At 43.5% G+C, this 15,580-nt stretch overlaps 1 protein-coding gene across 3 annotated transcripts in view; it reads right to left on the reverse strand.

The window, feature by feature from the left end:
- Positions 1-15,580, reverse strand: part of EXT1 (exostosin glycosyltransferase 1) — a 263,571-nt gene that overhangs the window by 29,225 nt on the left and 218,766 nt on the right. For all 3 annotated transcript variants that reach the window (XR_004987724.2, XM_036436832.2, XM_036436831.2), the window contains exons 2-3: positions 3,020-3,113; positions 1,414-1,521 (exon numbers count right to left, since the gene is read on the reverse strand). Coding sequence is in view for 2 of the 3 variants with exons in the window: in XM_036436832.2 (XP_036292725.1) it covers positions 1,414-1,521; positions 3,020-3,113 (202 nt within the window). In the remaining variant the exon portion in view is untranslated. The remainder of the gene's footprint in view (positions 1-1,413; positions 1,522-3,019; positions 3,114-15,580) is intronic.

The raw sequence follows: 15,580 nt of genomic DNA on the forward strand, positions 1-15,580 counted from the left end.
AAAACCATTCTACACATATCTGTGGTAATTCAAGATAAAGTACAGAATGCCACAAAACGAAAACAATAAAATATTCTGTAATTTTCAAGAAAGGAGCATGGCAATTTATGTAGAATGTAAATATTATTGCCCAAAGGGATTTATAAATAAATCCTTAGTGACCAACGATTGCTGTCCTCAGATTTCTCTGTATTGTATCTCCCTCCCAGGTAGCTTTTATGAAGTTCAAACTTTTATTAGATCCCTTGTCAAAGACTGCTTTCACCATATGTATATGAATTTATTTCTGGGCTCTGTATTCTGTTCCACTGGTATGTCTGTCTGTCTGTCTTTATGCCAGAACCATACTGTTTGATGTCTGTAGCTTTGTAATATATTTTGAAATCAGGAAGTTATGATTAGGCTATCTGGGGTCTTTTGTGGTTCCATATGAATTTTAGGGTTGTTTTTCTATTTCTATAAAAGATGCCACTGAGATTTTGATAGGGGTTGCATTGAATCTGTGCATTGCTTTGGGCAATATGGATGTTTTAACAGAATTGTCTTAATTCTGCAATCTAGGACAACACAGATGAACCTTGAGGACATTATGCCAAGAAAAATAAACCAGTCACAGAAAGACAAATACTGCATGATTCCACTTCTATGAGGTACCTAAAAAAGTTAAATTCATAGAATTAAAGAGTATATTAATGGTTGCCAGGGGCTGAGGGTGGGGGGATGGGGAGTTACTAATTCATGGTGTAAAGCTTCAGTTAAGCAGGATGAAAAATCTCTAGGGACCTTCTGTACAACAGCAATGCATTACACACTTCAAAATGTAAGAGATGTTTCATATTGTATGTTCTTACCACAATGAAATTAAATTTAAAAATCTAGATAGCCAAAGATACACATTAAAAAGGCATTTTTATTAGTGGCTGCTCTTTCAGCTAGGTATCTTAAAAGATAAGACTCAGTCAGGTACCCAGAGTGGATCATTTGAGCAATAATAACACTAATTATGTGAATCAACCCTAGAGACCTCTCTCTTCCTGAAAATTAATCTGAAGGCAACTACAGAAACAGGGGAAAGAAATATGAAGCAGGACTACGGAACATGGCCTCTCATATCATTTCTGGAAACTCTGGATATGGAAGTGGCTGGATATACAGCCCTCCTCACCATCAGAGCTCATATCCGTTACCTGTAACTTCTCCTTTTCCTAATATATTCCTCGGACCTGGGCAGATTCTGTGTTGCAAAGTGTACAGTGCCATACTAAATGACTTCATATTCGCCATGACACAGGCCATTTTCTCCTGATAAAAATTTCTTTTATAGAGCTGACCTTTTGGATTCATCTTCTTTGAAAGTCTGGATGGGGGCAGCGATAATCCTCTGATCTGTTGAAGGCCAAGCCCCTTCCTTACCTGTAATAACAATCTTTCATCGCCTATGACGGCAGCTTGGTTCCAATTAATCACTTCAGAGAACGGCAACTCCCATCCGTTGCTGAGCATCACAGGTACACAGGCAGCCTGTGCAAAGAAGGGGACTTCGTGAGTGTGGGGAGAATGACAGCAGGGACCATTCCAATCAGGGGTGAAATCAGTACAAATCCAATCACTGGCCTGTCTCCCATTGCATGAATTCTGAATGCTGAGGCCAGAGGACAGGAAGCTTTTCATGAGTTATCAAGTCACATGAAAGTCGTATGTATCCAGCCAAGATTGTTAACATCTGCAAGTCTTGCCCTAGAATGCTAAACCCCATTTCTATTCTAGTACTTGGTTTGGCTGACCTTACTTCCTTAGAGAAGTTTTATTGATGCAACAAAAGCTTTGACCAACAACATTGCAGCAAAAAACCAACCATGGATAGAAACGGATTTGTCAGTGTAACGGCCACAGTCAGCTGCCGGCGGCTTACCCCAAATGTCATGAGCAACAGAGTAAAATGGGGCTCGGCTTCCTGACAGAGCATTTTGTGGACATAACTCCTACAAGGTGCCCACCTTTCCCTTGTTCTGCAAATTTCTGAACCAGAACTTGATTCCCTTCAGCATGGAGGGACCCAAAGCACTGCTGTACCAACTGAGCCCCCAAACACCAGGTTCATGACAAAACCCTGGGTCCAGATAACACGCAATCCCAACCAGGGCTCAGAGTGCTCCATCAACACCCTGAGAGGCCATCAGTACACTGTGACCCTGTGCTCCTCAGAACACACTGTGCACTGGGCAAGACATTCAGAGAAGGAAGCTCAGAGGACAGGGCAGAGTGATGGAAATCAGGCAGCATGGTGACAAAGCACAGATTCAGGCAAACTGCAGACTACAGAGGAGGAAAGAATGTGGCAGCAAGGAGACAAGGAGTGGAAGAGGAGGAGGAGGCTGAGAGCGTGCTTTCTGAAGGCTGCAACCTCCAGGTAGAAACATGCATAACAGTCTCAACAAGAGTCAGATTTCTGCAGAGTGTGGTTAACGAGCAGACTCCATCCATGCAGGTCTGGAGCTGCAGCCGGGACCTCTGAACAGCAGAGCTGGGAAGCGTTGGGCCCACTGAACACCACCATCCACCACCCTGCTGGCCATTGCTCTCACAATTTAGCGTGCCGGGGCGACTACTGAGAGTGGGGACAGAACAGGCAATTTGATTTTGGTGTCGACAACCCATCAGCCATTTCCACTGCTCTGGAGACTGGCTTCTAGGCAAAGAGCCGGGTCTCTGTGAGGAGCCCAGTGAGGCCGCCCGGCTGCAATCAAATCTGGCCTCTGTTTGAAATCATATCCCCGAAGAACCCATCTCCTGGTGGTGAAACCACTTAGTCTTCTCCTGTCCAAAGGCAGGAGAAATCCTCCTCCTGCCCCCCACAGAAGAAAAATCTTGCAGATTTTCTTGGGCAAACAGATCTCAGCTGTGCAAGGCCAATCATGCACTCTGTTTAGATCCCAGGAGAAGTGCTAAGGTTCAAATCAATCCACCCAGTGGCCTCGGTTCCTCAGCCCGATTCTGGGGAGGTGTTGGGGTCTCTTACCTGCAGAGCCTCCAGGAACCTGAAGGATCCGAGCCTGCGACCACGAGGAACCAGACAGAAAGTGGCATTGTGCAGCATTTCCCGATAATCATACCTAGAAGGAGAAGGGGAGCAGTCAGCCAAGGAGGACCCGTAGGAATGGATGGATGAATGAATGAGCATGTGTAGGCACACCTGCACGAAATTCCCAGAGCAACTGGGAACTACCGCAGGAGGGCAGTTCTCACTTTTCCATGGGGGCATGGGGACTGTTACACGGACAACAAGTCCAAATCTTCACGTTGGACAAAGCTATTAGAGTCTTTTGAAAACAGCGCACAAAGGCAAGTCTGATGGTCCCAGTGACAATTTGACTTGCTCAGCCTTTGCTTAGGAAATCAGATTTCTGTATCCCGATGAAATGTGCTGTTCCATAAGCTTAAAAAAAATTACTGCTAGTTTTTTTTTTTTCTTAATGCCATGCCATTCACCAAACTAAAACTGTTCTTGTTCCTCACCCCACAAAACCATGTTATTAAAACCTACTCAGGAAACCTCCAGTATAAGCACAAAACAATATTCATTTTCTCCTTCAAGCTGGAGTTTCTACATTTAACCAAGAACATTCATTTGCCCTAGGCCAGCGTTTTTCAACCTTTGTCATCTCACGGCACACATAAGCTAATTGCTAAAATTCTGTGGCACACCAAAAAAATGTATATTTTTTGCTGATTTGGAGAAAAAAAAAGGTATAATTTCGATTCATTTACACTGGACAGCTACTATATTGGCTACTGCCATTTTTTACTTACAAGCTCAGGGAAAAGAGGTCATCACCCCTGACTAAATCATTAGGTATAACATGTTTTAAGTATTCTTACAGCACATTGGTATGTGAAGCACACCAGTTGAAAATCAATGCCCTAGCCAGTGGTCAGCAAACTCATCAGTCAACAGAGCCAAATATCAACGGTACAACGATTGAAATTTCTTGTGAGAGCCAAATTTTTAAAACTTAAACTTTTCTAATGCCACTTCTTCAAAATAGACTTGCCCAGGCCGTGGTATTTTGTGGAAGAGCCACACCCAAGGGGCCAAAGAGCCACATGTGGATCTCGAGCTGCAGTTTGCTGACTAGGGTCCTAGACAAATACTCCTGTATAAGAGTGGCTAATGTGCCTTACAGGAGGAAGGAGCTAGCTTAAGAAATGGGGCAAGAGGAATACCAAGACATGACTGTTTCTTCCATACAAATACCATTTAATGGCATTGCACTTGGGGAAAAAAGGAAAAAAAAGCAAAATATAGCATGAGTGTCACCTGTCTTTCTGCTGGTGAAGTGCAGGGAAGAGAAGGAGCATTTCATTTTGTTTAGGGTTATCCATTTGAAAGTGGTTTCCACAAACACATTCTAACCACACAGGTCCAGGTTCCTTATGAATTTAAGAAAACTTGGGAAACTAGAGATGGCTCCTGTCCCGCAGGGCCCAGAGCCTCTGAGCTAAGATGAAATCACTCATTTTTCAAGAGCTTCCAATGCTCCGCAGACAGGTGTGACTTTGACAGCAGCGTATGTCACCGGTATTTTCTGACTCTAATAGTCTAATTTAATCATAGCCTGAAGGCACTGGATTCTTCCCTCCTCTTTTTGGGATCCTGATATATAAATTTATATTTTTAAAGTCCACATCTATTTTTATATTCTCATACAAACTAGGCGTATGGGAGTAAGCCAATTTTCAATTATAAACCCGTCATTAAGAAGAGACATCATGCAAAGGGCCATTTGCTTAAACAAGCGTGTAGAACTAATTTGCACAAGAAAAGGTCACCGTGAATGGATTAAGATTATCTCCACTGAGAGTAAAATAAAAACCCTTGCTGCATTAATTAAACTGCAAAATAGACTTCAAAGTAGAAAAGAGTTTCAAGAGGGCTCAAATTTCGCTAAATAAGAAAAATATTAAATTCTGATGCTAATGGCTTCTCTTTTTCTTTTGCTCACCAAATATAGGGGGGAGATTGTCAAGTATGTTCAAGTTCAACTGATGATAATGTCTGAATCTCTATCTAATCGATGAAGAGGGAAATATGTACACACGTACACACAAATATATGCATCAAGTTTAAACTGCAAATTTTTTTAGTATAAAAAGGTCAAACATACTTCAGGCTACAGGCAAGTTTAATAAATGCCAAGAATAGAAACCCCTGAGGGGCTAGCACTGAAGGCCCTATATCCTTGTCATTAGGCTGCTAAAAAATGTAAGACCCTATTAATGTTCTGGATTGTAACAAGTTTCAAAGTTGCAAGGTGCAGAATTTACTTTAGGGAAGGAATGGAGGGAGAGAAAAGGCAGAAAAGTTAGAGGGGAAATTCACCTGAGTGCTGATTTTTAAGTGGTTGCATAGAGTATTTGCTGACCTAGCAAATAAAGCTCACATGAGAGATTAACAGAAGATGTGGGGTGAGATTCCTGCAGAAATCAGGAACTCACTAGGCAGATGTAAGATTATGAACACAACATGGGAGCTTTCTGGGCCTCAGTTTCCTCACCTGCCAAATGAGCCAGCTGGGCTGGATGACTAAAGATTGTTTGACATTCCATCTTCCTTTGTTATGATTGTTAAGGAAGAAAGAAGAATGTCCTTTGGGAATGTCCCACTGCTCCAGAGTTTTCCATAACTATTTGTGTACGTGTGTGCAAATATGTATGTAGATGTCTGGTCGTGCATACACAATAGATGTTGAACATGTGCATTCATGATGACACACAAAGACACAAACAGTATACATGCATAACTTAAAACAAGGATTTTCAGATTTCTAATTGTGCTCAAACTCTTTTGGGCTCCAGGGACAATGAGCCAGTAAATTATTGCTATGTTATAAATGAAGGAGTAATGAAGCTCCAAAGTGGGGGGGGGGGGGGGGGAATGACGGATCAAGTTGGGTCACATATGTGTTTGGTGCCCTCCCACTAAGATTTTCTGTTGACTGGGCCCCTCTCCATATTGATGTTCTCACATGCCCCACACCACCCTCCTGCCAGACTCTTCAACTCATTTGCTTTATCAGTCATTCTTTCAAGAAGTGCTATGTTCCAGGCATTGCTCCAGTGCTGCAAATGTTGTGCAGAGATCTTTCTCTAGTTGCTCAACTCATCGAAGAATCACCCAGCAACTAGAAAACACTGATGAGAACTTAAGGTGTAAGATCTTCTGGGGGTATTTTCATTACAAAGCAGACTGTGAAGGTAGGTCCTCCAGATTAATACAGTAAGGAACTCTGTGGCCACTCTCTCCAGCAAAACAATTTAACTGGTAAAAATTGTTTTTGAAAAATTCATTTGAAGTTGCTGGAAATTGTTCTAAAGACATAATGACAGACAGAAAAACATTCATTCAAGAGAATCTACCAAAGCTCAGTAAGAACAGTTGAGTGTCTGGAGCATTTGAGCCAGACCTGACCAACCCCTACCAGTTCTACCTTATAGAAGCCGAGGGGTATAGTCTAGAATAGGGGTGTCGAACTCAATCAGAGAAGGGGCCAAAATCTAAAATCCAGCCTAAATCGCGGGCCGAATGGTTTACTGAACAGTCATAAACTGTCATTGTGATGGAAACGCAGCAGAGTGCAGTGATGACAGCGCGGTGCGGGCCACATTGCAAGGCCTGGCGGGACGGATTTGGCCCGCGGGCCTTGTGTTTGACACGTGTGGTCTAGAACAATGGTCGGCAAACTGTGGCTCATGAACTACATGCAGCTTTTTGGCCCCTTGAGTGTGGCTCTTCCACAAAATACCACGTGTGGGCGCGCACAGACAGTGCAATTGAAACTTTGTGGCTGGCTCTCAAAAGAAACTTCAATCGTTGTACTATTGATATTTGGCTCTGTTCACTAATGAGTTTGCCGACCATTGGTCTAGAAGACTGGGCTCCTCTCTCCCCCAATACCCACCAGGATAGTGAAAAGACAACCCATAGAAAAGAGAAAATATTTGCACATCATAAATTTGAGAAAAAAGCATTTATCAAGAATATGTAAAGAACTCTCCCAATTCAGCAATAAAAAAGACAATCCAATTTTAAAATAGACAAAGGATTTGAATAGATATTGTTCCAAAGAAAATATACAAAGCACCAATAAGCACATGGAAAGGATATTCAACATCATTAGTCATTAGGGAAATGGAAATCAAAACTACAATGAGACATCACTTCACACCCACCAGGATGGCTCTAATCAAAAGAACAGATGAGAACAGGTGCTGATGGGGATGTCGAGCAGGAGGAACCCTAGTACATTGCTAGTGGGAAGATGGTGCAGCCACATTAGAAACCAGTTCGGCAGTTTCTCATAAGGCTAAACAGGGGCTTAGCACATGACCCAGCAATTGCACAGTTGAGCATTTACCCTAGAGAAATGAAAACTTATCTTCGTGCAGAAACTTGTTCATGAATGTTCACAGAAGTTTTATCCTTAATAGCCCCAACCTGGAAATCATCCAAATGACCTTCGATGGGTAAATGATTCAACAAACTGTGGTACATCTATAGCCTGGAATATGTCTCAGCAATAAAACAAAATGAACCATTGACATACACAGTCAGCTCAAGGAAATTATGCTCAGTTTAAAAGCCAACCTCAAAAAGTTATGTACTGCATTATCCCATTTATTTAGCACTTGTGAAATAAAATAATTAGGGGCCAAGAAAGAGATTAGTGGCTACCTGCTACCAATAGATGGGGGTTGGGGGAAAAAGGTGAGGAGATGACAGGTCAAGGGCAATCCTTTAGAAAGGACTAGTTCTCCCCAATATTACTTAAGTTTAGAAATGTGAATCATATAGAAATCAACAACTTCTTAGAAGCATGAGATATCCCAAGCAAGAAGATAAGTAGACGAGGGAGGCCATTAATCTCAGAGATCTTTCAGCTTTAATTAATAAATGGTTTTGTTACCCTTTTCAGATAGGCGTTACATTCTCCACTGTATAGGTGATGACAGAGAGAACAGTTTTCATAAATGATGCAAAGAAAAATGTAATAAAAATGACAGGGCCCTGAATTTAATCCTGAAACCAGCACCATCCTATCGCCAAAATAATCTTCTCCTTAAAGTTGCATTGACTAATATATGGGATTCGCCCCATTTAAAATGGGCCATGTAAGAAAGCATAATTCAAGATCTTCCCCCTCCATAGGAAACACATTTTTGCTGGTAGTAATTCAGTACAATTGGGAAGGGGGGTGGGCAGTGTGCATAGCACAGGGGTTCTCAAAGTGTGATCTCCCAACCAGTAGCAGCATCTGGGAACTTGCTACAAATGCAAATTCTCAGCCTCACCCAGACCTGCTGAATCAGAGAGTCTGGGGGCAGGGCCCAGAATTCTGTGTATTAACAAGCCCTCCAGGTAATTATGATGCACCCTAAATTCTGAGAACCACTGCCATGATAGTTAAGAGCTTAGTAATTAAAAGCTTAGTGGTTCGGCAGCTTTAGAGATAGCCAAACCTAGGTTCGGATTTCAGTTTTGCTGTTTTCAAGTTGAGTGATCCTGGAAATGTTCTATGTTGAAATCTTATTTTCCCAGTTGGCAAAATGTGAATACTACTTAATATTGTGAGGATTAGGTGACATTTTTAAATAAAGCCTGGGTTCATTATGCGCAACCCATATATGGAAGCTATTATCAACATGGCTGAAGGGAGGCAATAGAATGTAATGGAAAACACAGCCAACATGAAGTTAGAAAACCTGGGTGAGGAATTGGGTTCTGTATCTACCACTTTTGGTGCAAATTATCTAACATCTCTGAGCTTCAAAATGGTGAAGATCAAATAAGATCATGTCCATGCAGCACATACTGTAATACACTGTGCAATCGTAAGTTATTGTGGTAAACTGTGAAAAAGGTGAAATGTGAATCATTTAGAAATCATCAACTGTGAAAAAGTTTAGAAATGTGAATCATATAGAAATCATCTATTCCCCTCAGAATGAGGGGAATAAATACATTTTTAGAACCAGTAAATAGTGAAAATAAAACAAAGGAACAGATTCCCAAAGACAGAGCCAGGAAGCACTGCGGAACAGACCCTTTCAAATAAAATGAAAACAGAAGCTGTGAATCACAACAGCTCCTAATCAAAAGGGCTTATTATCAAAGCTACGTTGCTGTTGCAGTGCTCTCAGGTCCTCCTGTGGCTCCCACAATGCCTGCGTAGCATGCATATTTGCATGTGAGCTGCATTTTACTCATCAGAGAGGATAAGGAAGAAGCAAGTGGTCTACCCTCTGATCTCTGTAGTCACACAATTCTAGTCTCCTCAGGATGTTCTTGGTTTGTCTCCAGTATTTATTGATAAAGAAACTTTACATCTACAGCTGATCTGCTCCCTCCCGTTCCCAGCCTCATAAATACTTAGCCTTCTTTGCTTGCACCCAAGTTTGAATCATATCCCTTAAGGAAAAAAAAAAAAAAAGAAAAGAAAGAAAGAAAACAAAAACAACCTATGACTGCTGTCAATCCACAAAGTGCATTGGGACAAGGGAAATCAAATGAAACCCTTGAGCATTTCCTTTGTGCTTTCCTCCCCATTCATTCAACAAACCTTAGTCGAATGCCTACCAGGTGTCAGGTACCATTCAAGGCACCAGTGAAAAGGCACCTGTTATCAAATGGTTATTTATCAAGTGAAGGAAACGGTAGGATGGAGCATGAGGTGGGGGTAATGCAGAAGGAGAAACAGCAGCCACAGCCTGTCTTTGGTGGGGAGAGTGAGAAGCAGAAATCAGCCTGGCAATGGGCTAACAGGAGGCAATAGACATTTCTAAGGGTAGAGATTGTAAGGCAGGAACAGAGGCCCCAAAGTGAGAGGAAACATCTAGTCTGGAGTGGGTGGGGCTGGCAGGAGAGGGGGATGAGGTTGCTGATAATGGCCGTATACTACTGGGAAGACAGTGTGTGGTATCTCCTGGAGTTTTGTGTGGGTGGTCATGAGTCACGGAAGGGCTCAAGCAGAATATGTTTGTCAACAGGAATCCTCAGGCCTTGATATAACCAGCTTCACAGGCGAGCACTAAGTTCCAAGTCTAATAACCTTGCCCAGAAAGATCACAGTTATGGAACCAGCAGGGCTCCACCTCCAGGCCCTTGGATTCTAAAAGGCCTTTGCTTTCTACTCCACCATGCTACTTCCTGGGCCAGCCCACACACACGCAGTATACAGTGTTTGTAAATAACATTTCTTATAAAGTGACATCCTCCTCAGCAGTTCACCTAGTTCCAAGTATTAGCAACAAACTTAAAAGGACCTTCTTACCTACTCAAACTCCATGTGTACCAGGAGGTTAATCCAAGGAGATGCCCTGCTATTTACTAACCATGTTGAAAATGCTAAATTAAGGGCTACCTGGTTATTGGGGGTGGGGTGTGGGGGGGGAGGTTGACAAGAAAAGAGCCAGCTGCAACAAGGACCTCGGTGTATAAATGGGTCCAGGAAAGGCACACAAAGGCCCTGGCTGCAGAGCCAACTGTCCATGACAGGCCCAAGGGCAGCTGGGAAGCCCGAGGTCATTAACTTAACATTAACCTTTCACCGGGCTCGGTGCCACAAAGACTGGCCAAGTGGAGCAGGGCCAGGAAGGGCAGACTGAAGCTGGAACGCCCAGCGCAGGGGCCAGTGGCACGGAGTGACGGCAACTCTCCTCAGGGACAGGCAAGTCCTGGGAGCAGGCTGCAGCAGGGGCATTCCCTTTCCTTCCCTGGCTGCATTTCCACTCCTGGTGCCCACGTCTTGGCCAGAGACCCTCTTGTGCTCACTCAATAGCCGGCTGACCTGCCCACGGCTCTCTTTCTATCAAGTTGCTGCTTTCTTGTTTCCCTTCCAGACAGCACCAGGGCCCTACTTGCTGCTGAACCAGAGCCTACCCTAGGGTCTGGCCTAAAGTAGCCACTCAAAACACAGTTATTAAGTGAATGGATGCAAAGTGCTCAGTGCCCACTGGTTTGCATTTAGACATGGAAGCAAGAGGCAAGATCTTCATTATTCTATTTAGCTACTAGCTCTTGACTATGCCAGGACTTCTTAGGATGAGTTTCACTCCTATAGTCAGGCTGAGCCTAATTTAGAGAACAGAAAATAGTGATTTTTGGGTGGGAAGGGAGATCTTCCTTTTATACATTTTCTATTTTTTGGTCTCTGCCTTTATTTCTAAAGGCCTGGCAGACTGTTAAGAATTTCAACTTCTCTCTGCACACTGACCAGTGGAAATTTGTGTTACACCTGCCCTGGCATTTCGGGCATAGCTCGGAGATACTGCGGTTCAGTATCCAGACCCCCACACTGAAGTGAGGATAGCAATAAAGAGAGTCATCATCTTTTTGCTGGTGGAGGGTCTTGTCTTCAATTTGTGAAAAGGCGCCATCTGTGAAGCACAAGTGAAGTGCTCTAAAAAGAGGTGCACCTGTAATTCCAAAGCAAGTTGAATGTGTATGCACCGGGCTATTCAAACCAAACTTTCTCCAGGCCTTCCTCCATGACCGAGGTGGAGAGGAAAACACAAAACTGCAGAATCTCCGCCTGGCTTTTGCAATGACGAACAATGCATTGGTCCAAAGGCACAGACTCTTTACCCCCGAAGAAAACTGGGCCCACCCAATATTCTGATCACGTGCCTTGGTGAGCCAAGACATTCTTGCCTGCACAGCCAGCCTCGGTCAGCCCTGGGTTTAGGAGAATGTTTGGAATTCCTGCTAGCTGTTCCCCTCACCAGAGGAGACACTACACAGAGGCTGGCCGGTGGTAGATCTGACACATGCCCAGCATTCTTCATCAGTGCTTAAGCCTCTCATCTGGTCCTTGCACTCAAGTGACTATAAAATACCTTGAGAATCCAATTACAGTTAATGAAATGATGGCTGGTTCAGTTAACCTCACTGTCCCATCTCCTCTTCTGTTTTTGCCACTCCGAGGATCCACCTTTTGACTTCGACAGTCAAAGCCAGCTCACTCCTGAGCCTTTTGCACTAAACAAGCAAACGAGACCTCAGAATTCTGTGTAGCCAGAGATGGTGTAACTCCAAAAAAAAAAAAAGATAGGACACCAACATAATGTGAAAGCTGGGTGAAGCTAGCTGTCTGTAGACAGTCTAATCCTTCCCATCTGGGCATGTAAATGTATAAATGTACAGTGTGTATGTGTGTTCACGGGACATAAAAATCTGTGTATGGTCAACGACCTAATTGTTTATTTCCCAGATCAGCCACCCATGAGGAGACTGGGAAGGTCCTGAAATCTGCCGTTTCCTTTGGTAGAAGCACAGTGGTACACATGGAAGTTTGTGAAACTCTGAGTCACCTCTCCCTCCTCCTCAGCCGCTCTGCTCAGCACATGTCCCCTGGGGAAGCAGCTAAGCAGCTAGGTGGCCTCATTTTGGGAAGAAGTTGTGGGACAGAGAAAAAACTGAGGCATGAGACAGGGGAGAGGTAGACCAGGTGTCCCTTAAGATGCCTTTATGCCCTGATATTTGCTCACTGGACCAGTAAGTTTTGAGCACCGGAGAAACAAAAATGCAAACACCTAATGGTTTTTACCTCACGTCCTTCCCTGTGTATCTTCTAATTCTACTTATTTCCTAAGTCTACTCCTGTGGGTCCCCACATGAGCTGAGCAACAAGAAGTATACTCTGGCTCATATGTTTCAGGCCAGAATAGGTTTGGTCTTTATAGGTTCAACCCATTTTCCAAAGAGCAACCACAGATACCTTCACAATGTTCCCTCCCAGGCTGCAAACCCTGCAATGGCTCCTCGGGGTGCTTAGAATAATAGTCACACCTCCATCCAATAGGCCCCTTGAGACTAGCTTTACCCACAGCTCTGAATGGCCCCATCCTCACTCACCTTCAACAGCTACCCTGGCCTTTTCTGGTGTCTCAGCACACCATACTCATTACCATCTCTGGACTTGGATTTGCTATGCCCTCTGCCTGGAACATTCTTCTCCCAAATCTCCCTTAGGAGGCATATCAGTGCTCTTCAGAGACACCCACACAGACCAGCCTGTGTTCCCGGCACCCACTGTCCAATCATTGCCCCGTCCTAGGACCTACCACTATCTGAATTCATACACACATTGCTCTTTCTCTCTAAATATAATGTATACTCCAGGAGAGCAGGAGCTCACCTGTCCTCACTCACCATTGTGACCCTGGCTCCTAGTCCTGTGCCTGGACCAAAGTAATCTTAAGAAATGTTTGTTGAATGAATGCCAGATCTCCTCCTCATTTCTCAGGGAGAATACCTATGAGATCATAATGCCCAAGTTGCTGGCCATGTTTGCAAAGACAATCCATAGGATGCATTTCTAAATGAATATAGAAATATCCTCTCTCATCATTGTTTTATGCATCACCAGACTTATTTCTCTAGACAAATGTTATCTGCTAGGAAACCCAAGATCCTATTACAAATGTCTCTAGAAAAAAAAAAAAAATTGTAAAGAATATCTTTCAGAGATTTATATGTAGGGTGATATGATGAAACCTATACAAACTAATGTCTAGGAAATATACTTTCTGGCCGTGACTTTGTCATAAACTGTCTGATTTTAAGCAAGGCCCTTTGGGCCTGAATCCATGCTCATTTATAAAATGGGAAATCATAGCAGCCATGCCCACCTAATGAGGTCCACTGAGGATCTAACGAGACAGCGTACCCGAGAACATTATGCAAACTAAAGCATGTCTGAATATCAGGAAGGACTAGGCAAACATTTTCTTGGAATGGTCTTTGTACATAATGAGGCAAAATGTAGAGGATATGGAAGGCCTGGCATTATTTCTTTTTTGAGCCCCAAATTGTTATGGCCTCTACCCCAATCCACCCAGTGCTTTCAAAAGTGCAGATCATCTTCCAAAAGAAGCATCTGGAATAGCTAATTTGTTACCGAAGCCAATGGTTAAACACACATGATCCCGTGGGGCTGAAAGGCTGGCCACAATTTCTAGTTCCCCACTGTTAGTTTTCAGCTATTACCCAGTCGGTCTGTTTTAAGGGTTTGCATTTGTAATGAAGATGGCTCAGAGCTCTTGGCTACAAAGCCCTGAAAGAGAGAGAGAGAGAGAGAGAGAGAGAGAGAGAGAGAGAGAGAGAGAGAGAGCGCGCGCACAATTCTGTCACATGGAACGCCTTGTTGCTTGGTTTCCATTAAGGTATCTTGGCTTTTACATAAACTGTCAAGTAAAACTTGGCATCGAAACACAAAGTGAGTAACTTTCTTTGTAGAGGAACTGACAGCTCAGCTGTGTGTCAGATACACAGCTGCTAAGACTCTGCTCAAAAGACGACTGCGTCCTCTCCGGATGGGAGCTGGTAACACACGACGCCTTTACTGGGGACGAAGTCAAAGCAAAATGTAGGGGTGATCTTTCTGGAAAGTGAACCCCCCAATGCCAATCAACTCCATGCCTCTCCATGAGTGTTCGTTTTGGAATTTCAAAAGTTTTGGAGGTGCGAAAACATAATTGGAAAAAATTTTCCCCTGCTTAAAGGGCTAATTGATTTCACAGGTGTTTAATTATCATTTGCTGTGGGATAATACCTTGTAGTGCCATAAAAAATGGATTTAATTTTCAAGTGCTTGCAAAACCACTGCCAAAGCCCAGTTAGAGCTAAAGCTAGATGATTATTCTATAAATCAAACACACTGCCTCCTTTCTTTGAAATTTTTAAGACTTGGGGATAATGCTATCTGACAACCTTGAAACTAACATGAAAAGGGTTTTCCTGCCAAGCACCAAAAGGCAGCCACTGGAGCATTTGGGGGTGTTTGGTTCATTACCAGTGGCTCAGGCAGCCTCAGGACCACGCCTGGGTGCTTCCCAAACATGCCAAGGGGGAGGGCATGCTGTGTCAGGACACCCCATCACTACCGAGATCAAATGGCCATACGCCCGCTAATGTCCACAGGAGTATAGAAATGAAACCCATCTACCCTTAGCACAAAACCTGCCTCAGACTATAACTCTCGGAGCCCAAACTAAGAGGCCTGGAATGTGGAAAGTGAAGGTTTTTTCAACTTGATCAATGAATATTTCCCTATCTTATGAGTAAGACACAACCATTGTGCTTTTGGTCACAACAAAGGACAGACATCATAAAATAAGTAAAAAAATGTGAACAGCTAGAAGGCACCACTGATGAAAAAAGCAAGGGGAGGAGAGGTCAAGGAACCTGCCCAAGGTGCCTCCACCAGGGGCCAGAAGCAAGATAAAGCCAGTCAGAGGAAGACAAGCACCATATGATCTCACTTAGACGTGGAATCTAATGAACAAGATAAACTATCAAGATAGAAACAGACTCATAGATATGGAGAAAAGACTGGCAGCTGTAGGGGGTGAAGGGAGACGGGGAGACGGGGAGAGCTGGGTAAAAAAGGTGAAGGGATTAAGCAAACAAAAAACATAATCACAGCATGGTGATTACCAGGGTGGAAGGGTAGTGGAGGAGGTAAAAGAGGGTAAAGGGGGGTTTAAAGGTGATGGAAGGAGATTTAACTTGGGGGTGGTGAAC

Source organism: Pipistrellus kuhlii, unplaced genomic scaffold (assembly GCF_014108245.1).
Source record: "Pipistrellus kuhlii isolate mPipKuh1 unplaced genomic scaffold, mPipKuh1.p scaffold_m20_p_14, whole genome shotgun sequence".
NCBI classification, from domain to species: domain Eukaryota; kingdom Metazoa; phylum Chordata; class Mammalia; order Chiroptera; family Vespertilionidae; genus Pipistrellus; species Pipistrellus kuhlii.